General features: G+C 32.7%; 1 protein-coding gene across 1 annotated transcript in view; it reads left to right on the plus strand.

The window, feature by feature from the left end:
- Nucleotides 1-25,175, plus strand: part of LOC127720810 (uncharacterized) — a 110,219-nt gene that overhangs the window by 63,231 nt on the left and 21,813 nt on the right. The window contains exons 4-6 of the mRNA XM_052227560.1: nt 13,323-13,643; nt 16,821-16,881; nt 17,856-17,950. Coding sequence (XP_052083520.1) covers nt 13,323-13,643; nt 16,821-16,881; nt 17,856-17,950 — 477 coding nt within the window. The remainder of the gene's footprint in view (nt 1-13,322; nt 13,644-16,820; nt 16,882-17,855; nt 17,951-25,175) is intronic.

Consider the following 25,175-nt stretch of genomic DNA (forward strand, 5'->3'; position numbering starts at 1 on the left):
AAACGACTGTTAATTCAAAGGTTCATTATTTCATCTATATATGTGTAAATATATGATGTTAGCAGTGACCCTCCCCAAATTCCAAGAAACAATGTTTCTTTTTGAAAAAAAAGGAGACACAATCGAAAGCATTGCAGCGTCCATCTTTTCACTACAACATACTTTTCTTTAAAAAATATTGCCGAGATAAGAGTATTGACATGCAAAATTGCAGACTAAAGCAAGACCAATTTAAATAAAGAAGATATAATCCAAACAAGTATACCATAGTTGTATCATTACATGAATTAGTGTCTCTTAATTAATACGTACCGTAAAGAAAGTTCTTAGTTCCAAAAGAATTATCCTCTCGACACAACTGTCCTTTCAAAATGTAAAATTATTTGAGAGTAGTATCCACAGAGAATGAAATATTAAAAACATTTTTTTATACAGACTTAATTTGTCAGATGAAGCTGTAATCTAATTACGTTAACTGGTAAGTTTTAGTGTATCTCTATATAGTGAGTTGTCTCCTTGGGGCCGAGGGATTGGCGGGGCGGAGGAATTGCATTTTTTATAGTTTTGAAAAATAACCAGCGGTTGGTTGAATTTCCGTCAAATGAGTACTCACTCTTATTTCCAAGATAAGAGTATTGAGTAGAGAAGAACATTACACTATATTCAGAAGCAGCTATTTATTCTGTTATGTATTTCCGAGAGAAAATATTTCTCATGCATATTTCGGATAAGATGTTTTTTTCGTCAAACAAAAATTGCAAGCTACTAAAAATGAACAGTGTCTCATAAGAGCATGAATAGCTCACATTTAAAAAAAAGAAATTTTGCATTGCTGATCATTTTACAGTTTCGACCCATCTTTTATTGTTATTGAACAAAGGTACAAAGACGACGACGCTCACAAGCCAAGTCATGACAATAACCATGTAAATATAACTACATTACATGAATGTTTCACGAGAATCCTTAGTTTAATTGGCTAAAAACAATCGTGCGTCTTTCAAAAATAAACCTTCATAACAAAATGAAATGTTACATTCGTAATGACACGTGCTTCCACAAAAATGTGCACAGGTAAATATAATAAAAACTTGATAAAACTTTTTTTTCATGGTCTTAGCATAAAAATGTAATTATAAGAAATGAATGCTTCTTTTAGTAATTTGAAAGGGTTGAAAAAGTGTTGATCGTGCACACACTTTTAAAATGGAGCGCGGAATCGAAATATGCTTCGATCAACACTTTTACACCCCAATAAAATTACCAAAAAACAGTCATTTTTACGAAAGCCTATTAGGGTCACACAAAAAAAATATTTATCTCGTAATTACGAGATAAATATCTCGTAATTACGAGAAAACTATCTCGTAATTACGAGAAAACTATCGCGTAATTACGAGATAATTATCGCGTAATTACGAGAAAACTATCGCGTAATTACGAGATAATCATTTTTTAACTCGTAATTACGAGATAATCATTTTCATACGACCGCAAAAAAAATTTGCGGTCGTATATTGGTATGACGTTGGCGTCGTCGTCGTCGTCGTCGTCCGTCGTCGTCGTCGTCGTCCGTCGTCGTCGTTGTCGTCGTCGTCCGAAGACACATTGGTTTTCGCACTCTAACTTTAGTTTAAGTAAATGGATCTCTATAAAATTTTATCATAAGGTTCGATACCACAAAAGGAAGGTGGGGATTGATTTTGGGGGTTATGGTACCAACAGTTAAGGAATTAGGGGTCAAAAAGGATCCAAAAATAAGCATTTTTGTAACTTCCAGATATTACTTGTGTGTTAGTGTATCATTGTACCACAAAGTTCCATATCACAAAAGGAATGCTGGGATTGATTTTGGGGATAATTGCCTCTAAATTTTTGGAATAAGGGGCCAAAAAGGGGCAAAAAACAAGCATTTTTCTAGTTTCATGACAATAACTTGTGTGTAAGTGTATGGATCTTTATGAAATTGTACTGAAGGTTCCATATCACAAAGGGAAAGCTGGAATCGAGTTTGGGGGTTATTGCCCAAAACGTTTAGGAATAAGGGGCCAAAAAGGGGCCAAAAATAAGCATTTTTCTAGTTTCCAGACAATAACTTGTGTTCAAGTGTATGGATCTCTCTGAAATTGTACTGCAAGGTACCATATCACAAAGGGAAGGCTTGGATTGATTTTTGGGGTAATTCCCTCAAAATTTTAGGAATTAGGGGCCAAAAAGGGGCAAAAAAACAAGCATTTTTCTAGTTTCAGGACAATAACTTGTGTGTAAGTGTATGGATCTTTATGAAATTGTACTGCAAGGTTCCATACCACAAAGGGAAAGCTAAGTTTGAGTTTGGGGGTAATTGCCTCAAACGTTTAGGAATTTGGGGCCAAAAAGGGGCAAAAAAACAAGCATTTTTCTAGTTTCCAGACAATAACTTGTGTTCAAGTGTATGAATCTCTCTGAAATTGTACTGCAAGGTACCATACCACAAAGGGAAGGCTGGGATTGATGTTGGGGGTAATTCCCTCAAAATTTTAGGAATTAGGGGCCATAAAGGGGCAAAAAAAAAACAAGCATTTTTCTAGTTTCAGGACAATAACTTGTGTGTAAGTGTATGGATCTTTATGAAATTGTACTGCAAGGTTCCATATCACAAAAGGAAAGCTAGGTTTGAGTTTGAGGGTAATTGCCCTAAACGTTTAGGAATTTGGGGCCAAAAAGGGGCCAAAAAACAAGCATTTTTCTAGTTTCCAGACAATAACTTGTGTTCAAGTGTATGGATCTCTCTGAAATTGTACTGCAAGGTACCATACCAGAAAGGGAAGGCTGAGATTGAGTTTGGGGGTGATGAATCATAAGGGGGTTCAACAAATTTGGGGGGGGATTTTTTTTTCTTTTTTTTTCTTTAAAATTTTTCATTTTAAATTGGTTATTTCTGATTTATATATAAAAGCAAATAATAATGATATGGTTTGAATAGGTAAATTAAAATTTTTTAAGTTCTTAGACCACATTCATTCTGTGTCAGAAACCTATGTTGTGTCAAATATTTAATTACAATCCAAATTCAGTGCTGTATCAAGCTTGAATGTTGTGTCCATACTTGCCCCAACTGTCCAGGGTTCAACCTCTGCGGTCGTATCAAGCTGCGCCCTAGCGGAGCAATTTATTTCACTCGTAAATACGAGATAATTATCGCGTAATTACGAGAAAACTATCTCGTAATTACGAGATAATCATTTTTTTTATCTCGTAATTACGAGATAATCATCGCATAATTACGAGAAAACTAACGCGTAATTACGGGATAAGAAGTTTTTTATCTCGTAATTACGAGATAATTATCGCGTAATTACGAGAAAACTATCGCGTAATTACGAGATAAAATAAACTGCTTCGCTGAGCGCAGCTGGATACGCCCGCAGAGGTCCAACCCTGAACAGTTGGGGCAAAAATGGACACAATATTCAAGCTTGATACAGGTCTGAATTTGGATTGTAATTAAATATTTGACATATTATAGGTTTCTGAATAAATGTAGTCAAAGAACTTGAAATTGGTTATATGAATTGAATCTATATTCAATTAAAGATTTCTTGCTGTTGTGCAATACACTGTGCTGTTGCGCAATACTTAGTAAATCTGTTGTCAGACTATAAACAAATAAAGTTCAATTAATTCTCAATGTCATATTAGAAATTTATGAAAATATAAAGGGAGCTTACATCAATAGATATAAACTAATCACCAAAGTTTCATGAGAATTGCTGACAGCATTTTTGAGTTATTGTCCGAAAACTGGAAAATCACCCCTTTTTTAATGAATAAAACCCAATAACTCAGAGTTAAAAATTCTAAACAGAGCTTACATCAATAGATATAAACAATTCACCAAGGTTTTATAAGAACTGCTGAAAGCATTTTTTATTTTTTGTCCGAAAACTGAATAATCCTCCTTTTTTTATGAATAAAACCCCATAACTCGGAAACGTAAAATCTAAAATTTATAAAAAACGATAGGGAGCTCACGTCAATAGACATAAACAATTCACCAAAGTTTTATGCAAATTAGTTAAAGCGTTTTTGAGTTAATGTCCGACATGTTGAGGACGGACGGACAGACGGACAACGGTATACCTTAATACGTCCCGTAAACGGTCGTATAAAAATGATTATCTCGTAATTACGAGATAAAATAATGATTATCTCGTAATTACGCGATAGTTTTCTCGTAATTACGCGATAATTATCTCGTAATTACGAGATAAAAAACTTCAAATCTCGTAATTACGCGATAGTTTTCTCGTAATTACGCGATAATTATCTCGTAATTACGCGATAGTTTTCTCGTAATTACGAGATATTTATCTCGTTATTACGCGATAAATAGTTTTTTTTTGTGACCCTAATAGGCTTTCGTACATTTCTTAAATGAGTTAAAAAAAATGAATAACAGTCATACACTTATATGCATGATATATGTTTTAATGAGATAAAATTTTCACTCAAGAATATCTTAATGTATTACTTTTCGATAAAGACTGGATCGGTGAGTGAGTGAACCCGAAAAGAATACCCTGCCGTACAATACTATTTGTATATAAAAGAAAAATATTTAATTTTCTCAACTTTAAAATGTTAGACTGGGATAAAAGTCCTTTCTGCACATCATCAGGTAGTGTTATACAACTGTGGACATTTTCATTAAATATCTGCCCAGCCATATAGGGGAAAGTTGCGCTCCGGAAGATAAGCCGACGGACGGACAAAGTTATTTGTGTAAATACACATCAACACTTTGTTTGCGGAGGTACAACTATTTCTTCCCGTTTGATGATACTATAATAAAATTAGTTTCGAACTTTAAAACTGTAAGATTCTTGAAGGAAATAAAATTACATTTGGGTTTCATTTATTTATATATATTTATTATATAGTTAATCTAATCTTTGACGTGTATTTTTGTGTTGAAATATGTATTTTTTTTATAATGGCTATACTCATTAAAAATTGTGCATTCAATATTTACATATTGTATTTTCTAGATAAAGAGTAAATACGACGTTTCCGTTTCAGAGTAATACGTTGCAGCTGTCTCCCTTTACATGAAATACAAATTTTTAATGAATTCTCCCTTTACACATAAGAATTAATTCAATATTTGTGCATTTTATTCCAATTATAATAATTCTACTCATCAACAAATATTTCTTACTGTACTATATATCCTATCAAAAGACCCATTATAAAATATTTTGCTTTGTTGAAAAATATTTTAAAAAAGAATTTTTTTCCCTGGTTAAGGGTAATGGATACAAGTAAATTTCCGGGTTAAAGGTAATTCATGGATAAGTGTATGACAAACACATACCATGTGGCTTTGCATACAAAGTGGTTGGTCTAACAACTGAAACGCCTTGCAGTAGTATATCGCGGTGCCGATACTGCTAATCAATTTGTTGAGTGTTTGGTGAAAGAGCAGGATAATATCGAACAGAAATTTAAGCATTGCGATCCAATGATCATGACCGGGAGTGATTGGCAATCCTTTAGGAAGGCAACCCTTTGTCACATATTTAAAAATGAACTAGCGGAAAATAGAGTTCGAGATCATTGTCACGTGACCGGAAAATTTAGAGGGGCGGCTCAAAACGATTGCAATATCAATTACAAGTTTACAGGTCGAATTCCAGTTGTATTTTATAACCTTAGATGATATGATAGTCATTTAATCATGCAAGCTATTAGAAAAGTTGAAGGGAAACAGCTAAATTGTATCGCTAATAATATGGAAAAGTATATTTCTTTTTCATTGGGATGTATGGATTTGATAGACTCGCTCCAATTTATGTCTTCGTCATTACAAAAACTTGTGAAGAACCTTGCCAAAAGAAGCTTCTAGTAAATTTCGACATATGACGAGCTACTTCGGGGAAGAAAAGATACACCTGCTTCTGCGAAAACAAGTATACCCATACGAGTATTTCGATTCTACGTCAAAGTTTTCAAAATGTCAACTGCCACTGATTGATGCTTCACTATCGGGAGAAGGTATAACCACGTTGGAATATGCACATGCACAACAAGTATGGCAATTGCTTAACATACAGAATCTCGGACAGTATCACGATCTATACGTTCTATCATATGTCCTTGCATGAGCCGACGTCTTTGAAAATTTCAGGGAGATCTTCCTCAACTATTATGGATTGGATGCTGCGCATTTTTATACGTCACCCGGTTTAGCATGGCAGGCTGCCTAACAATAAACATGTATCAGACTACGATCCAAATCAACCCATTCATCACGTGATGTATCTAGACGCAAACAACTTATACGGATGGGCTATGGCTCAGGTACTTCCAGTTGAAGGTTTCAGATGGCTAAACGATTGTGAAATTGAGAACCTACACATAAGTAACATTGCAGATGACAGTAAAAATGTTTATATATTAGAAGTTGACTTAGAATATCCAAAGGAACTGCAAGACGACGACAACGAATATCGACTCGCTCCCGAAAAATTGAAGGTTACATTTGATATGTTATCGCCCTATGCGAAAAAGCTATTGGACGATTTGAACTTAAAAGGAACATCGACAGAAAAATTGATACCAAATGTATATCCAAAGGAAAAGTACGTGGTACATTACAGAAATTTGAAACTCTACTTATCACTTTGAATGACACTAACAAAGATTCATGAGGTCATGGAATTTGAACAACGACCATGGTTAAAGACATATATTGATTTCAACACCGAGAAGAGAAAGCTTGCAAAAAACGAGTTCGAGAAGGATTTTTTAAACTCATGAATAATGCAGTCTTTGGAAAGACAACGGAAAATTTAAGGAAGAGAACAGATATAAAACTTTTGAATGACCGATCAAAGGCCAGAAAATTTATCAGCAAACCAACATTTCATGCCTTTAAAATATTCAACGACGACTTGGTGGCTGTTCACAGGCTGAAACAACGATTATACTTAAACAGACCCGTCTATGTGGGATTCACTATCCTCGATTTGTCAAAGTCACTTATGTACGATTTTCACTACAATCATATCAAGGATAAATATGGAGATAGAGCAACACTCTTGTTTACAGACACGGACTCGTTATGCTACAGCATTAACACTCATGATATATACCAAGATGTGGTGGAAGACAAACACTTATTTGACACATCGGAATATGACCCAAAACATCGGCTTCATAGCACATTAAAAAGGAAGGTGTTAGAAAAGATGAAGGATGAAACCCATGGTATTCCCATTCAAGAATTCGTTGGTCTCAAGTTTAAGATGTACTCATTGATATATGAAGAGGATGGACATCTCAGTGAAAAGAAAACAGTATAAAAAGGGTATAAAGAAGAGTGTCATCAAACATCACACTAGCCATGCACACTACAAACAATGTCATATGTCCACTATGACACAGATCAGATCGTATGGTCATGAATTATACAATTCATCTATCAATAAACTGGTTCTGTCACCATTTGATGACAAAAGATACTTACTAGATGATGGTGTAAGTAGTCTTGCTTATGGTCATATGAGGATATAAAGTCTTTCGACAAATGTATCAACCATTATCAATTGAGCACTTTAAGAAGACGGACGTGTTTTAGGAGCTCTCCATGATGAATACAACCTGTCCAGAATGAGGTATAGAGTTTTCAAGATAAGATGCTATGTTGAGACATTATAGGAAAATACACAAAATCAATCAACAAAATCTACAAAGCAGTCATCCGTATCCACAGAGCAGTCATGCGTATCCACCACAACCACCACCACCATCACCACCACCACCACCACAAAATGTGGTACTATATCATCAGTTCACTATGATGTTGGCTGGACCTACTGGTTCAGGTAAGAAGTTTTGGATGAAAACATTATTGGAGCGAGCACGGACTATGATAAAACCATCACCTAATAGGATTATATGGTGTTATAAACGGTGGCAGCCATTATTTAGTGAAATGAAGCAGACCATTAAAATATTTTGTTTGTTCAAGGTTTACCTGAAAATTTGAATGGTGACTCATTCATAGACTCTAGATATCCAAGTTTAATCATCCTAGACGATTTAATGAGATACGCCATCAATAGTTAGGATGTTTTTGAACTCTTTGTGGAGGGTCGCCATCACAGGAACGTAAGTATAGCTTGTATAATGCAAAATGCGTTCTCAAGGGGAAAGGAGAGTCGAACCATGAGCATCAATAGACAGTATATAGTCCTATTTAAAAACCCACGAGATCAAGTTTGACCAGCCATATTTGCTCGACAGATGTATCATAATAATCCAAAGAAATTCATGAATAAGTACAAAGAGGGGACACATCAACCATATGGGAGCTTATTCATTGATATGAAACAGAATACACCGGAAGACAACAGACTACAAATTAATATATTCGGAAACAAGAACATGATTGGTGGAGGTGTGACTGAAGAGTATATAAGCAGAAAAGAACTAGATTCACCTCAGTTCGATGAAACATTTCAAAGTGAACAGACGTAATTACCAGACATGAGAAAAACATGCCTTCATGTGATGATTGCGGGGTAGTCTTTGAAAGCGTTCCTGATTTTGCTAGACACATGAATAGGTGGTGCCCGGAAAATAATGATTTAAAAAGAAAAAGGGAAAACGAGGATGAAGACATTCCCTCAAAGAAGTCTCGTGTAGACGAACTTGATATAGAAGACGGGGAAGATGCGGCTTTTATAAAATAAGCCGAACTTGCAAGAGAGGCAAATGAAGATAAATGGAAAGAAAAAGTTGATAAATACATGGATGGTAACATGAGTGAAGACAATGCGAGAAGTAAGGCTAATCGGAAACTAAACGACGAGGATATGGATCAGTTTTTGTCCAGATATAGCAGTTCGGTTCAGTATCTGCTACAATTACAAAAAGGTAAATTGCACGGCAAAGTCATGAAAAAGATCACAGAACTAGTTAACGATGACATGGACTACGAGAAAGCTATCAAAGTAGCCATCAGGAAATATAAACCTTTGTTGGAAAGCTGTCTAGATGAAGCTATTGACAACGAAACAAATGAAAAGGTCGTTTAAGCGGAACAAAAGAGTCATCGTCATTGGAATAGACGATCAATGGGATGTCGATTTAATGGATATGTCTAAATTTTCGAAATTTTACAGTGGATTTAATTTCATATTGGTGGTGATTGATATATTCTCCAAATATGTATGGCTAAGGCCTCTAAAGGGTAAGAAAGGTGAATCCGTGGCTTAAGCGTTGAAATATGTTTAATCAGAAGGGAGATCACCAAGCAGAATAAGAACAGATAAAGGACAAAAAATCAGATCAAGATTAGTGGAAGCTTTTCTGAAACAGAGAAATATTCAACATCTATTTGTCCAAAATACGGAAATCAAAGCTAATTACGTTGAAAGAGTGATCAAGACTATTAAATAAAAAATCATGAAATCTATCATCAGTAAGCAATCTTATGATTATGTGGATTATGCAGAATTTTGCTAACAGTTACAACATGACCCTCCATAGAACGATTGGCATGGCACCGGATAAAGTCACACAATCTAAGGAGATAAACCTATGTTGGAAAATGTATTGGCCAAAAAGGGTTCAGCCTAACACTAAGAATGTACGAAATCTTTCCGTTTCAAAATTGCTGATTACGTTTGGATTACATACATAAGAAATCCGTTTACTAGGGAATACGATGAGAGGTGGAGCGGAGAGATATTTAAAATATCTCAAAGAATATTACGTGGTGGGCTTCCAATTTATAAACTTAATGGTTTTCAAGACGAAGAAATATCAGGAACTTTCTACCAATCAGAAGTGCAGAAAGTGGATGCGCGGGAAGACGATATGTGGAAAGTTGAAAATATCCTGAAAACCAGAGGCAAAGGACCCAACAAGCAATATTATGTGAAATAGTTACACTGGCCAAAGAAATTCAACTCTTGGATGAAAGCTCTCGATTTATCCGATATTTGAGAATGAACAATTCCGGAAAAACTAACTTCAAGTCTTTACAGTTTACACCCTTCACAAAAGATAGCATACTGTTGGCCCTTTCGTGAGGTTAACGATACAGTTGAATGATAGATGACTCTTTAATTCTTTTATCACGATGAATAAATGGTTACGGATAAACTTTTTTATATATATATATTGTAAAGACAACATGTGGATTGCTCTCCGACCCATGTCTGTCTGAATTGACGGGGATATTAAATATTGTACAAATTATTGTTGTTATTATTACTAGTGTGGTATCGAGAAACAGAGACTTTAAAAATATTTTACGGATACAATCACACAGAACGAGAATAATATTGGATAATCCCTTGGTCATATTTGTATGAATAAAATCTTAAAACGATACACACACACACCCACACATACACAAACACTAAAGGTGATTAACACCGGAACATCATTTATCTAATACACCTATTAATTAATCTCAAAATATCTAAAAATGACGTCATAGAAATAGCCTCACATCGGGTTAACCTTAGCAAAAAGTCGCCAGAACTCTGGTTTTCTCCACTATTACACTACTAATCCTTATGAAGAAGTTGAGGAAAACTTTAGCTGACAGGAGAAAAAGACGAATATTACACATGTTTTATAACATTCACTATAAACAAGCTCCGGATTATTTATGCAATCTTGTTCCACCCTGTGTACAGACCACAACTGTATATCCCTTGAGAAATGGCAATGATATTATTGTTCCTTTTTGTAGATTATCCCTCACTAAAGAATATTTTATACTTTCAACTTTTAGACTATGGAATCATACCAATTTGTCCCTTCGAAAAGCATACTCTATCTCAAAATTTAAAATCCAATTAAAAAGGCTAAATACTATGAATAAAGATGTACCTAAGCAGTATTTATATGGACCGAGAAAACTAAATATAATTCTAACACAATTTAGATGCTACTCATCTTTCTGGAATTATGACTTGTTCAGAGTCAACATAATTGCAGACCCATAATGTCTTTGTGGATGCAACATTGAGACTGTACACCATTTCCTTTTCGACTGTTTTTTATATACAGACCAGAGAAAAATTCTGATGAACAATCTAAGATGGCTCCTTGATGACCTAATATTGATTGCCAAGTTACTAACATCTGGTAATCCGAACCTTCGTATTAAAACGTCCATAATTTAAACATGAATTCGAGTTTATTAAAAAGTCTGAGAGATTTCATATGATACCGATTAGTGTATTTGCGGTAGAAACTCATCATCATCATCATCATTTCCTATTTTTTCGTTATTATTGTCTCATTGTTTTCAGAAATAATGCATGCTCATATCAATGTTGTATTGTTATTTATTGTTATTTGAAGACGACTTCATAAGTATTGTTTACTTGTGAATAATCCATTTTACTTTGAGTAAATAAAATATGTTTAAACTAAAACTAAACTAATGTTTTAAAGTTTCAATCCATTGTCTTTTATTACTTGTAAAAAATCTAACTATTATAAAAACATTTCATAAAAAGATACAAACATACTACATACACAGCTGAGGTTATCCTAACAGAAAAAACGCGGGAAATAATTGTTCAAGTCACGTAACTTGTCGACACGCATATGCAGTATACAATACCAGTCACTCGATAACTTACATTCCAGTGAGTGCTGCATCTCATATATCACATGACCTGTGATAAATGATACTATCAATAGTAGAGGTCTGTATCATTTCCTGATATTTGTTTTCGATATTGACACAGATGAACAATTTTATAGAATCTATGGTAAACGTGTGCATTCAACTTTTCAATTGTGAACTTTCCACTTCTCAGCAGTAACATACCCTGTGCCCCATTATATGACGCTTACCTATATCTATCAACACGTTACGGTCGTGTATGTTCACACTACTATACGGACTGTTTGTCCATTTTAAACATATGTTGTTCATGATCACCTGTTACATAAACCCTAAATTGTTCAGGGAACAGTTCTGGGTCCACATATTATTACAAAAGCTCATTTGCCGGGCAAAACTGCAAACTATCTCACACTAAACATAATCATTGTGTGTCTATATATTTATTTATCACACCATGTATAATAATTCGGATAAAGTATTCATATAATCTTTATGTGTTTTTTTTAATAAAAGCTTCCTGCATATAAAACTATTTCGATTTTACGTGTCAATCTGCCTAAGAATCAGACAGCGGTGAAAACATGACAAAAAAAAAACCCACTCAAGTTGACATTAATCTATGTTCAAAATGTATAATAGTGCACAACTATAACATTTGTTTCCTTTTCCTGTTCTGGTAATTTGAGATATAATTTGGTTGAAATGCACTAGAAATTAACAATTATGGGGAGCTAACTCCGTAAATTGCTATCATTCTAACTAAAATGTATTTAGAATTACCAGACACGCAGAAACGAAAGACCTACCATTTCTAACTCAGGATGAGGGTAACTTCAAAATATGATGGTTATGTCGGTGGGTTGTTTTGGGCCATGTTTTGATTTTTTTTTTAATTGCCTGATTCTTACAAAGACTGGCACTTAATAGCAATGCATTTCGTTACTTTTGCTGATTACTTACCACAGTTAGTTCATATGATCTTTTGTCGCGTGCTAATATTGTTATTTGAAAGAATTTTTTAGTCTTTTCTTATTCAAAGCAGTCATTTTAGAAGTATGACGAGTAAACATTGCTTTTAATAAGTACGTGTTAATAAAATACTATAAAGACTTCATTAACATGGATGTGCTCCTTACAAGAAACAGAATTATGAGTAAGAACGACTGACATCGACAAGACATGTGTTCACTATTCCAAATTGGTTGACCGATACGATGGGTCTGTATCTCAAATTACAAGCGACTTTGTCTCGCGGTTTTAGATCTCTAGAAACCGGAATGGTTGTCTCATCTGTAATTTTACATACAGTGTCTAATTCCTGATTGTACAATTTTGATTGTGGATTCGCACGACGGTTGCTACATTCATAGCAGGAGATGTTTACCTTGTCCACGCACCCGCTATTGCTGTTTTAGCCTTCATGCCATCCCCTCAGGTTTATTCTCAACTTAGTTTGCATTATCTTGAAAATTGATATATGCATTTTAAGCATCTGTAAATTACCCTTGCCTTAATTTATACTGCTTTGACGTATAACAAATAAAAAAAAATCGTAAATCCGATATTTTATGTATATAAAGAAAGCAAACATAAAGACGAATAATATAAATTTGACATACATTTTGTAATACTATTATATGAAATGAATTATACAGAATTGTATATTTCTTGGTTTTAGATAATCTGACTTGGAAGGTGGCTAAGAAAGTATGGAAGTACGGTGAGGACTTATCCCTTTACTGCCAAGTAGAAAACTGCTGTCTGGATTCGTCTGGGTGGATAAAATGGACATCCAAAAATGAATTTTCTACTATATTTATTGATGTAAAAGATCTTACTGTTGCTGGAAGCTCTAAATATAATGGTAAAATAAATGAAAACGGATTTTTCTTAGTTCTGCGCAATATTACAAGAGAGGACTTTAATGTGTATTATTCATGTACGTACGGATTTCATGTGAGCAAGAAAAAGATTCTGCTAGAGACTGATGCATTTTTCGGTGAGTATTGCGCTTTATCAACTTCCTTTCGTATTGTAAAGAAATAAAATAAAAAGCAGTAAGTTTTAATCTCCATTTTGAACATTCGCAATCGTGTATATGACTTTGCTTATTTTTTTACAAATTAATTTTTGTATTCGAAGATTGGCCTACGTAAAACGTTGGTTTAATGGTCAGAAATTGAATTTACCTGGTCGTATAAATAAGGTGGGCGTAACGCTGAACATCAAAGACATACTGTGATTATACGGGTTAACGATATACATGTCGTCATATTAGAATGTGCAATATGTTACTGGCAAAAGCTCTGACATTAGCAGAAATTCCCACTTTAATGAATGTATCAGTTCCTAATCCCGCCTTCGTTAAACATAAGTATATATATAAACAACACAAATGGATAGTTCTTGTTAGTAATCTAAATTCTAAAAATATACATTCCTGAATAACGATACATCAATTGGTTCCTTAATGTCTTTCAATAAAGAATGACCCATAATATGGCGAAGAAAAAAAGATATTAAGACTAAAAAAAATAAAAAACCATAGATCGACTTTAAAATATTTGATATGCACAAAGTTGTGTTCTATAAGTAAATAATTATGTCAAGACTATTATCTAATATGTGTTTTTCCTGAATTTCCAAATAATATAATATCCACTTTAAGAAACTAAATGTAAATTTACAATTCAATAAATAAGCTATTTGATTGTGATAATAACTTACATTTCTACAAAGATAGATTATTTTTCCTAGATTTCAATTTTCTACTTTGGTTATTTAGGAGAGGTAACTCAGAAATAGTATAATTTCTAAAGGAATCAACGAGAAATTTTTTCTACTTTATGCCATAGCAGGATACAGAAATTTTCTTTTGATATTATGAAAGCATTTGAATTTCTAAGAGCTGTCTTCTCGTGTTTAATTTCACAATTCTATTAATTAGTTTACTTTCGATTCACATAATGATGTTTTTTTCCTGTATAATCCATACAAAATGTGTCTTTGTTTACAACCTGTAGCTTCAAAAGAAGCTCGATACACCATCATTTTTATAATTTTTTTAATATCACAATATACATTCCACATTTTGGCAAAGTAAGAAAATCGTATCACTTTTTGTTTATACTCCCATACCACCTTAATATAATTATTGTATGTGTTTTGTTAAAAACAAACAGTCACTGAGTTTAGCCTCAAATCAATTATTTTACGGCAGGTCCAACATATATGCTTAATATTTACAATCGGTTATTGCCTTTGTCGCCTTGTTTTATCCTTTTTTCATATGAAAACTCATTTTCCGCATGTTTTGTGTATGATTCTATATTGGAACCAATGAAGTTTTGAACTTTCTGTAGTGTAAAAACAAAATACATTAAAGATATAATAGTGTAGCTAATTGTGATTAAAAATATTTAAAGTTGATAATACTCTATACAATATACTTTGCGTAAAACAATTTAACATTTTAGATAATAGCATGCCATTCAATGTACCATTTCTGTAGTATTTGTTATTTTTCTTCCACAATGATGCAAGCTATGGACATGTCGAAGGAAATAATCAAAGTCTTATATTTCTTTACAGTGAAAAGCATACATCCGATTCTACGATATGTTATTGTTATATATTATATTGCATTAAGGAAATTTATGTAGCAGTTTTTATATATATTCCAATAAAAATGCAAAGATAAATTTCAATATTTCATATGCAGGATTACTTTTAACAGGATACTTTTTTTAATACCAAAATTCTAATGGGTGTTTGTATTATTAGTGAAATGTTATAAATGTCATAATGAAAAAAAGGAGATGTGGTATGATTGCCAGTGAGACAACTATCCACTCAAGTTCAAATGAAGTGGATGTAAGCAATTATAGACAACCGTAGGGCCTTCAACAATGAGAAAAATTCATACCGTATAGTCGGCCATAAAAGGCCCCGATATGAAAAATATGAAACAATTCAGTTGAGAAAACTAACGGCCTAATTTATAACAAAACAATTAATGAAAAACAAATATGACAGACATGAACCAACGACAACCACTGAACTACAGGCTCCTGAGTTGGGACAGACACATAAAAAATGTGGTGGGGTTAAACATGTTTGTGAGCGCTCAACCCTCCGCCTAACCTGGGACAGTGGTGTAACGGCACAATACAAGAACAAACTATAAATCAGTTGAAAAAGGCTTAACTCATAAGATCGATAGAAAGAAAAACATCAATCTGAAACACAAACAAGCCGTGGCAGGGTATATATCTATCATATATAGACGTCATGGTTATTTTTGGATTATTAAGACTTTATGATCATGACATTTTGGTTAAGATTGTTAGATTTTGGTGATTTTAATCCATTGTTTTTGGAAAAGCCTTCTTCAATTTTGTTAGAGCAGCAATGCAGTGTTTTGACGATAATGTTTTCTTCTCCATATACAACATCATTTATATCTATATGTTGCTGTGTATCCAGTTTTCAACAATTAGGATTTATTATTGTTTCCTCCATTTTTAATTTGTACTGTTCAAATATTTTTGTTTTCCATTAATTCTTGTCTGTATTAAATGTTTTTAAACTCTGTAATTTGTTTAATTTTTTCCATATGAATTTAAATTGCCTATACTCATTACAAATGTTGAATAGTCGACTCCCATCGTATCCATAACATATTTGGGTATTATCTCTCAATTTTGTTTATTTTTTTTTTCAAACAGAAGCTGTTTATCCATTTAAATTATTTTGTTTCAATATAAGTATATGTAAATTATTTTAAACTCATTCTGTATAGTTTTGAGACAACACACTTTTGTTAATTACACCTTTTTTTCCATTAGAAACATTATACAAACAGTTATGTATCACATTTTTTATGTATTGTACACAATCGTTTGGTAAAATCATGGTGCTTGATATATATATATGATAATCATAATGCTTACATAAGCTATTATAAATATCTAGCAATGATTTTTGTACCTATTATAATTGGCTTACGAAACTTTGTGTACACTATCTAGTTTATTCCGATGCGTCTTGCTCATCACTTACGGCATTAAAACTCTATATTTCAATTTCTTGGTAAAAATTTATGTACTCTTAAGGATAAAGGACATTTCTGAATTCTTTATGCTTCATTTTATGAGTGTTTTTTTTTTATTAAAAGCCAAAACACAGATTGATAATGGGGTTAGCAGCGAAGACAAAGAATTTCGAATATCTTTGCCGTAAGTACATTAGCATGACTGAATTGAACATAAATGTACCTTTATCAACCGATAATAAAGGAATGCAGAAACAACTGTTTTCTCAAAACAGAAATCTTTCAAGTATGGAATGAAAACCATATAATACATAGTTTCCTGTTATTCATTTGTTCACATATTGTCTTTGGGCTTTTGTTACACGAATGAAAAAAAATGCACAGTCGATGTGTTAACATGAAGGCTATATCTTTTCTGAAATACAGATTGATACATTGTACAATTAGGTATATCATTATTTAATGATTATTTACATATGCCAATAGATCTATTGATGTTTCCAACTTTTATAGTTAGCACCATTCCAGCGGCGCCTGCATAAGGCGTATCTATCTCCCGGTTGATACGATATTCCAGAGCTTGCATTTCTTACAATGATGCCCTTGATAATGGGTTTGCTCATAATTAGAATGTCATTCAACCAAATGGTTCGTAGTGGTACAAAGTTGAAGTCATCCCTTCGAATATTTTATGAGCATAATCAAAAGTTGGATGACCGTTATTGAATATGTCACATATTACGACGGATATGTACGAAATGTCATAGAAATTATCCCGTCTGCCTTTCCTCTATCATGAAATCATACTATGATGCCTATTTCAGGCAACAGTAGTTAGCGATTTTCAAATCAAAATAATCGATTAGAAAGACAAATAACTTGATCACTCATGGATCACAAACACTTTAAAGAAAAGTTTACTACAAATCCTGATGATAACATTCTTTATCGTGCTAATGATGACAGTTATTCATATTGCTTTGTAAATTTCAGATACGGAGATTTCAAATGATTTAATATATAGCCAATTAATTGCCTTTTTTGTTTGTACCTATCCTATGTTAAAAATCACAGATAATTTAAAAATCGTTACATGAGGTGTAATTAGAAGTCAAAATGATGTTCAAAATATAATGACAACTGATCTTTTTTTCATAGATGGGTAGCATTTGCATTATGTATATTTTGGTTAGTTCCAGTGGTGATTATAGTTGTTGTTTGCAAAAAACAAAAAAGGGATGCCATTAATAAAGGTAATTATTAGGTCTTTTCACTTTTCTGTGGAAAGACCTATTGTATTTGTTCTGATTATTATTATTAGGTCTTTCCACTTTTCTGTGGAAATACCTTTTGTATTTGTTCTGATTATTATTAGGTCTTTCCACTTTTCGGTGGAAAGACCTATTGTATTTGTTCTGATTATTATTATTAGGTCTTTCCACTTTTCTGCCAAGGTCAAAGGTCAAGGTCATATTCTAAATTTTGACTTTTCCTTGTTATTTGATCTCCTCTGTCACTTTTAAAGATACAAATTAAAGAACTAGTGCAAAATGTTTGCTAAATTGTGATTAAGATATGATACATTTGGTCTAAAACAATCCAATGATATCTTATAGGAGTTATTGTCCCTGAAATGATTCAATTTAAGGTTAATTGATTATTACTCCAACTTGGTACATGATAAAGCCATAGGGTCTTTTGCAAACTGTTGGTTGACATATGACCTTGAAAAAAGTAAACCGGAAGTGAACTTGAGTGAACCGGAAGTAGTATTTTTTGCACTTTTTTCATGGAAAAGTACCTAGAAACCATATATTTTTTGAATGATCATAGGTTAACCTATTATTTGAGACCGGAAGTGGTATATTATCTTCCTTATTACTGGCATAAGTATATACAAACTATATATTTTTGGAATCAGTGTGAATAAAGCTATTATATGAGACCGGAAGTAACATTTTCTAAACCGGAAGTTGGCAATTATCTCCCTTATATCAGGCAAAAGTATATAGAAACCATTTATTTATTGAATCAGTATGAAGAAATCTATACTTTGACGCTATTTATAACTTTGAGTAAACCAGAAGTAGCTTCCTATCAATTATTTAGAAAATTGATGTGGAAAGACCTTCAATTGTTCTTTGAACAATTGTTTTTTAATTATTATTAGGTCTTTCCACTTTTCTGTGGAAAGACCTATTGTTTTTGTTCTGATTATTATTAGGTCTTTCCACTTTTCGGTGGAAAGACCTATTGTATTTGTTCTGATTATTATTATATTTTTTTTTTCTTCTTCCGCCACTTTTATTTCTTGCGTATAAATTTTGTTTCGCAAGATGTCGCTTAGATGTTTGGTATATGATATCGAACAGTTTATGAGCCTTTGAAATTCACCCTGCGTAACCTAATACTTTTCTTTGTAGGAGTTATCTTCCCGAACACTGTTTTCCTTGTGACTGCATCTCCTCTGTAACCATAAAAGAAAGCGACAAATTTATTTTATAAAATTGCTCGTTATATCCTTCGCATGATTTGTCCTATTTTGACCGAAGCGATATGAACACTCCATATGAGAGTTATTTCCCCTTATGCGTTTGTTATTAGTGATATGCATTTCTATCTTGTGAACCATAAGTGATAGAGACCTAGGATCTGTTGATTTGAGATCCTTGGTCCAAAAAAAAGAAAATAAGGTCAAGGTCAGAGGTCAAGGTCATATTTTAAATTATGATTTTGGCTTATTTTTACTTCTTTTCAAAAACTGTATAAGATATCGACAAGATATTTTTACTAAATTGTAAGTTGCGACATGTCGTAACATAAATTTTGGTTGAAATGGTACGCTAACATTAAATTGGAGTTTTCTCCCCTCTTATGTTAAAAATTAGGCGTAAAGTGATATAACTCATTAACCATATATAATTAAGACCTTTGGTCTTTTGATTTGAAGCCCTCGGTTTATGACCTTGAAATTGAGCTAAAGGTCATAGGTAAATTTGACGTTCTAGATTTTGACCCTTGCTTTTTCCTCGTTAGTATACGTGATAAAGCCGTAGGACTTTTTGCATTACGTTGCAAGCCACTTGACCATGGAAAAGCCAACCGGAAGTGACCTTGTGTAAACCGGAAGTAGCTATTTTTTGTACTTATTTAATGTAAAAGTATTTTAACCATATATTTTTGAAATCAGTATCAAGTAAACTATCAAATAAAACCGGAAGTGACATCTTTCAAACCGGAAGTAACAATTTATGTCCCTTATTTTGAAAAAAAGTATAGAAACCATGTATTTTTGGAATCAGTGTACAATAAACTATCATTAGACGCTGAATATGATATTTTAAACCAAATTTTAATAGTTCTATTTCAAAATAGATCTTTATGAGTGCAAAGACCTTCAATTGTTCTCTGAACAATTGGTTTTTAATTATTATTTTCTTCCGCCAAATTTTATTCTCTCGTAACATATTTGTTTCGCAATATGTCGCTAAGATATTTCTTATATAGTATCATGCAGTTTATGCGCTTTTTATTTTCACCCATTCTAAGCCGAACAATTTTCTTTGTAAGAGTTATCTCCCCAAACACTGTTTTCCTTGTGACTACATCTACTCCGTAACCGCAAAAGAAAGCGACAAATTTATCTTATAAAGTTGCTCGTTATATCCTTCGCATGATTTGTCCTGTTTTGACCGAAGCGACATGAACACTCCATATGAGAGTTATTTCCCCTTATGCATGTGATATAAGTAATATGCATTTCTAACTGGTAAAACATAAGTGATAGAGACCTAGGGTCTTTTGATTTGAGGTCTTTGGTCCAAAAAAATGAAAATTAAGTCAAGGTCAAAGGTCAAGGCCACATTCTAAATTTTGATTTTGGCTTATTTTAACTTACTTCCAAAAACCGTACAAGATATCGACAAAATATTTTACTAAATTGTAAGTTGCGACATGTCGTAACACATGAATTTTGGTTGAAAGGGTACGTTGACCGTAGAAGAGAGTTTTCTCCCTTTTTATATTTAAAATTACATGAAAGGTGTTATAACCCATTTACCAAATATAATAAAGACCTAGGGTAATATGATTAAAGGTCCTTGGTGTATGACCTTGAAATTGAGCTCAAGCTCAAGGTCAAAGTTAAATTTGATGTTCTAGATTTTGACCTTTGCTTTAACTTCATATTTAAACACGATAAAGCCATGGGACTTTTTTATTAGGTTGCAATTTACATGACCTTGAAAAGCCAACCGGAAGTGACCTTGTGTACACCGGAAATAGCTTTGTTTTGTATTTATTTGATGTAAAGTGTATTGAACAATATATTTTTGGAATCAGTATCAGGTAAACTATCAAATAAAAGCGGAAGTGACATATTTCAAACCGGAAGTAACAATTTATCTTTTTTATTTAGAAAAAAATGTACAAAAACCATATATTTTTGGAATCAGTTTACAATAAACTATTATTTGACGCTGGATATGATATTTCAAACTGAATTATCATAGTTCTATTTCAAAATTGATCTGTATGGGTGGAAAGACCTTCAATTGTTCTCTGAACAATTAGTTTTTAATTATTATTATTTTTTTTTTCTTCCGCCAAATTTTGATCTTGCGATCAAAATTTGTTTAGCAATATCTCGCTTAGATATTTCTTACATTGTATCGTACGGTGTTTTAATTTCATCCTGCTTAGCCGAACAATTTTCTTTGTAAGAGTTATCTCCCTATTCACTGTTTATCAAGTGTGTGCATCTCCTTTGTAACAAAAAAAGAAATCGACTAAATTCTTTTTCTGAATTGTTCGTTACATCCTCAGAAATTTTTGGCTTATTTAGATCGAAGCGATTCGATGAAATTTTACAGGAGTAATCTACCTTTACCAAATAAATTTGTCGGTATGTTTTTTTAACTCATAAACCTTTAACCGTATAACCCTGGAATCTTTTTATTTGAGGCCCCTAGGTCCTAACTTAGAAAATGAAGTTAAGGTCAAAGGTCAAGGTCAAGTTCTAAATTTTGACTTTTCCTTGTTTTTGCATTTTCTCCAACACTTTTAAAGATATATTTCACAACAAGTGCAAAATGTTTGCTTTATTGTAATGAAGATATGTTACATTTGGTTTGAAACAATCTAATGGCATCTTATAGGAGTTAGTGCCCCTGAAATGTCTAATTATAAGGTTAATTGATTATTTCTTCAACTTGGTTCATTATAAAGCCATATGACCTTTTACATAAGGTTTGGTGACATATGACCTTGAAAAATATCAACCGAAAGTGACCTTGAGAAAACCGGAAGTAGCTTTTTTTGCACTTTTTTCATGAAAAAGTACTCAGAATCCATATTTTTGTAATATAAATATATAAACTTATCACTAAAGACCAGAAGTGACTTTCGATAAACCGTAAGTGGCCAATTATCTCCTGTTCTACATGCAAAAGTATATAGAAACTATATATTTTTGGAATCAGTGTAAAAGAAGCTATCAAATGAGACTGGAAGTGACGTTAACGTCACAGGATGTAGCACATTATCTCCCCTATTTCACTCAAAAATATATATAGAAACCATTCATTTATCGCATCAGTTTGAAGAAACTTATGATTGGATATCAATTCTAACTTTTGAGTAAACCGGAACTAGCTTCTTTTCAATAACTTTGAAAATTGATGTGGAAAGCCCTTCAATTGTTCTCTGAACAATTGGTTTTTAATTATTATTATTATTATTATTATTTTTTTCTTCCGCCAAATTTTGTTCTTGCGATAAATATTTGTTTCGCAATATGTCGCTTAGATATTTCTTACATTGTATTGTACAGTGTATGCGCTTTTAAATTTCACCCTGCTTAGCCGAACAATTTTCTCTGTAAGAGTTATCTCCCTATTCACTGTTTATCAAGTGTATGCATCTCCTTTGTAACAAAAAAAGAAATCGACAAAATTCTTTTTCTAAATTGTTCATTACATCCTCAGGAATTTTTGGCTAATTTGGATCGAATCGATTCGATGAAATTTTATAGGAGTTATCTACCTTTACCAAATAAATTTGTCGGTATGCTTTTTAAATCATAAACCTTTAACCGTATAACCCCAGAATGTTTTAATTTGAGGCCCCTAGGTCCTAACTTAGAAAATGAAGTCAAGGTCAAAGGTCAAGGTCAAGTTCTCAATTTTGATATTTCCTTGTTTTTGCATTTTCTCCAACACTTTTAAATATATCTATAAACGAACAAGTGCAAAATGTTTGCTTAATTGTAATGAAGATATGTTACATTTCGTCTGAAACAATCTAATGGCATCTAATAGGAGTTAGTGCCCTGAAATGTCCAATTATAAGGTTAATTGATTATTACTTAAACATGGTTCATTATAAAGCCTTATGACCTTGTACAAAAGGTTGGATGACATATGACCTTGAACAATGACAACCGGAAGTGACTAGAAGCCTAGAAGTGACTTTTGATAAACCGGAAGTGGCCAATTATCTCCTTTTTTACAGGCAAAAGTATAAATAAACTATATATTTTTGGAATTAGTGTGAAAGAAGCTATCGTATGATACCGGAAGAGACATTTACCTTCGGAAGTAGCAAATTATCTCCCTTATTTCACTCAAAGGTATGTAGAAACCTCTTATTTATCGCATCAGTATGAAGAAACTTATGATGGGATGCCAATTTTTAATTTAATTAATTAAAAATTAGCTTCTTTTCAAGAACTTTGAATATTGATGCGGAAAGACCTTCAATTGTTCTCTGAACAATTGGTTTTTAATTAGGTCTTTCGACTTTTCTGTGGAAAGACCTATTGGTTTTCTTCTGATTATTAGGTCTACTTCTTCGCAACCGTAAAAGATTACGACAAATTTATTTTACCAAATTGCTCGTTATATCTTCAGGATTAAGGGTATCATTTGAACCGAAGCTATCCGGAGACTCCATATGAGAGCTATTTCCCCTTATGCATTTGATATAAGTAATTTGCATTGGTAAATGAAAAACCAAAAGTGTTAGAGACCTAGGGTTGTTGGATTTGAGGTCCTTAGTCCAAAAAAAGAAAAATGGGTCAAGGTCAAAGGTCAAGGTCAAATTCTAAATTTTGATTTTGGCTTATTCTCACTTCTTTTCATAAACCGTACAAGATTTTGACAATATATTTTTATTAATTTGTCATTTGCAACATGTGGTAACTTTTAAATTGTGGTTAAAAGGATGCGTAGACATTATATGGGAGTTTTCGCTCCTCTTATATTTAGAATTATGCGTAAAATGATTTTCAAATAGACAGATTCCGCAAACTAGCTCCCAGTGCAGCACAACATCCAATGAAGTGCCCAAGCAGCTCAGACATAATGTGGTCTTAAATAAAGCAGTGAATGAACTTTGGAATAGTGCTATTGCTAATACTACAAGAACTGTTTATGATACTGGGTTTAGAAAGTTTGAGACTTTTATGTTATTGAATGGTTTTCAATTTACTAGTTTACCTCCTATTTCTGAGGATATTTTAATTTATTTCATAGCCCACTGCTTTAAAATTCTGAGTTTATAATACTTTATCATTAAACTATATTTATGTGGAATTAGGTATAAGTATGTACAGGGTAAACATAATGATCCCTTGCAATCTGCTAATAATACACCTTTAATTAGGCTTGATTATGTTTTAAATTCTGTAAAAAGACTGCAAAAAACAAAAAATCACATAAGATTACCAATAACTTTCGAAATTTTGGAGAAAATTGTAAATTGTTTGAGAAAAGATTTTTGTTCCAAGTTTACTGATTTGATGTTAAGAACTGCATGCATTGTCGCATTTTATGGATTTTTGAGATGTGGCGAGTTTACAGTGTCAAAGGCCTCACAATTTGATCCAGATATAAATTTATGTATTGAAGATGTTGTATTTTACACAGACTTAGTAGTTTTGAAATTAAAACAATCAAAAACTGATCCTTTTAGAAAAGGCATAAATATACAGCTACATAAATTAGGTCAGCTTATCTGCCCTTACACAATTTTGTTAGAATATATACAAATAAGGACGGAATTTTCTCCTATCAATCAAACTGATCCACTTTTCATAACCATTGATAAGAAACCTCTGGAGAGACAATATTTCCTCACCTGATTTAAAAAAGTACTGGATATATGTGGCTTCAACTCAAGTCATTATAATGGTCATAGTTTTAGAATTGGGGCAGCTACTAGTGCTGGTAAGGCAAAAATAGAAGATCACTTGATTAAAACATTAGGGCGCTGGTCTTCAGATAGTTACATCAGATACATTAGGGTCAAGCCAGCATCTATTAAAACAGCTCAAAGTAGGTTAGGTAGAATTTAAAGGAATGCTCATCTTCAAATGTTTCATATATATGTATGCATGTTTTCACAAAGTTTCTGTATGATATTGTTTTGTTTGACAATTGATTTTGATAATGTGTTATTATAATGTGATTACTTTTAGTT

The sequence above is a fragment of the Mytilus californianus genome, unplaced genomic scaffold (assembly GCF_021869535.1).
Source record: "Mytilus californianus isolate M0D057914Y unplaced genomic scaffold, xbMytCali1.0.p SCAF_11, whole genome shotgun sequence".
Lineage (NCBI taxonomy): Eukaryota > Metazoa > Mollusca > Bivalvia > Mytilida > Mytilidae > Mytilus > Mytilus californianus.